Source organism: Solanum stenotomum, chromosome 1, assembly GCF_019186545.1.
Source record: "Solanum stenotomum isolate F172 chromosome 1, ASM1918654v1, whole genome shotgun sequence".
Taxonomy (NCBI): Eukaryota; Viridiplantae; Streptophyta; class Magnoliopsida; order Solanales; family Solanaceae; genus Solanum; species Solanum stenotomum.
In genome coordinates, this window is record NC_064282.1 from 16,579,497 (window position 1) to 16,581,246 (window position 1,750).

Genomic DNA, 1,750 nt, shown 5'->3' on the forward strand with positions numbered 1-1,750 from the left:
TAAGGAAGTATTAATACATAAAATTAGTGAAATAAAAATATGGTTTGATCTTGTAGTTCAAATAATTTCGTACCATGACGTATCTGAAATAGTAATAATTAGTGAAATAAAAAGACTTATACAAACCACCGAAGTAGCTGCATCTCCTATGGTCCAAAAATTAAAATTCTTGGAATATTCCAACCTAAGCTATGCTCGAGGAACTTATTATGGATCCGACCGTAATGAAGCATATCTTGCAGAATTAAACTAGGAGTAAGATGAGTGCTCTTTTCAGTGAAATTTATATATCTCAAACTCTTCAAAATATTGATATATAACTGTATTAAATCCACGGGTGGATCTAGAGGGTAAGTAGTTTTTCTCGAATATGAATAAGGTATTTTTAAAGTTTCACTTATATATATTTAGTTTTTGAACCTCTTGGATATAAGATTAGAGGTCGATTTATTTTAGAATTTTTTAATTGAAAATTAAAGATCCACCATACATAGTGATATTTTTAAAAGAGTTAGGAACAATATAGATCAAACACAAAAAATAACTAGAAATGGAATAACACTCAAAATAAAGGCACGGTAATGACTAATGAGAACTTACTATAAAAAAAAAAAAGATGACTAAAGAGCATGGAAACCAAAAAGTGCATCAAACGATAGATGAAATGTGCTTCTTTCTTATTATTTGGTGTACGTTGACGGCCTCTTAATTGCATGCCGAAGAAGTGAATGTCAAGCCCGAAGATTGGAATTTGTCGTGGGTTATGTCATCAATTAACTTTGCCATATCCTCCGTCAAATAATTTTTCCAATCACCAATTTCTCCTTTACAGAAAAATACAGTATTACTAATTTCTTGAGTAGTTTCTGGTCGATGCATCCCACTCTTATTCACCTCTAAATTACTCAAACTTTCGAAGTCACAACGTGCCACAATTTCTTGAGGCACACCTAGATCTTGTTCCTCCTTAGAGAAGGGTTTGTCCATGAATTCGGCCAACTTTTTCACATAACCCAACGTGTCCTCCTTCAAATCTTCATACTTGAGGAAGAATACTCTGTCAGGTCTCTCAACACTTGCTTTCCAATATCCCAACACGTGATCCCAATAAGGCCCATATCCAGATTTTCCTTGGCAAAACATATTGAACATGGATTCTTCATCGAGTGTGACTAGGGGTGTTTTAGTAATTTTCGCTTGGATCTTTTGTATAAAATGCCACCAAGAAACAAATGTATCTTTAGGTTCTCTACATATGTAAATGATCTTGCAATTATGTGATACAGATTTGGGTAAGATGGTGTAAGGAAGATGTGTGGCTAATAATGACAACCCTACTGTATCTACAATTTTTGGATTGGAGAGAAAATCAACTTCCAAAAAGGGTATGCAATCATGGGGTACCTTAGTGAGTAAAGGGTTATTTGTAAAATCATCATCATGTCTAGTGATAATGGAAAAAGTTAAGGCTTTAAGCCAAGTAGTACCTGTTTTTGGAGCACTACATAGGAAAATATCAGAGGGTTGAGGATTGAAGCTTTGTTGCATACATAAAGCTGCTTCTAAATAGCTTGAATAGTACCAAAAGTCTTCATATTGATAGAAATCATAAAGAGGATGATGAGGCATTCGTTTGGGAAGAGTTGATATCATCTCTTTGTATTTTTTTCGCATTTCATTGAAATTTTCTGATCCATAATTCCCACATAAGCGGCTAACTTTGGAAGAGGAACTCAGTTTTTGGAGACTG

General features: G+C 34.0%; 1 protein-coding gene across 1 annotated transcript; it reads right to left on the reverse strand.

Moving 5' to 3' along the window:
* Positions 1-658: 658 nt before the first annotated feature.
* On the reverse strand, positions 659-1,750 carry LOC125863253 (flavonol 3-sulfotransferase-like). Its single transcript, XM_049543436.1, has 2 exons — positions 1,488-1,750; positions 659-1,034 (listed from the first exon to the last, which is right to left on the reverse strand). The coding sequence occupies exons 1-2, from the start codon at positions 1,672-1,674 to the stop codon at positions 706-708; spliced, it is 516 nt and encodes a 171-aa protein (XP_049399393.1). The 5' UTR covers positions 1,675-1,750; the 3' UTR covers positions 659-705.

Excerpts from the sequence above, each read along its gene's own strand:
- LOC125863253 (XM_049543436.1), bottom strand. The coding sequence starts at position 1,674 with ATGCGAAAAAAATACAAAGAGATGATATCAACTCTTCCCAAACGAATG. Across the intron at positions 1,035-1,487 it reads ATGTAGTGCTCCAAAAACAG|ATTTGAAGGAGGACACGTTG; the intron begins GTACTACTTGGC and ends TCAAGTATGAAG.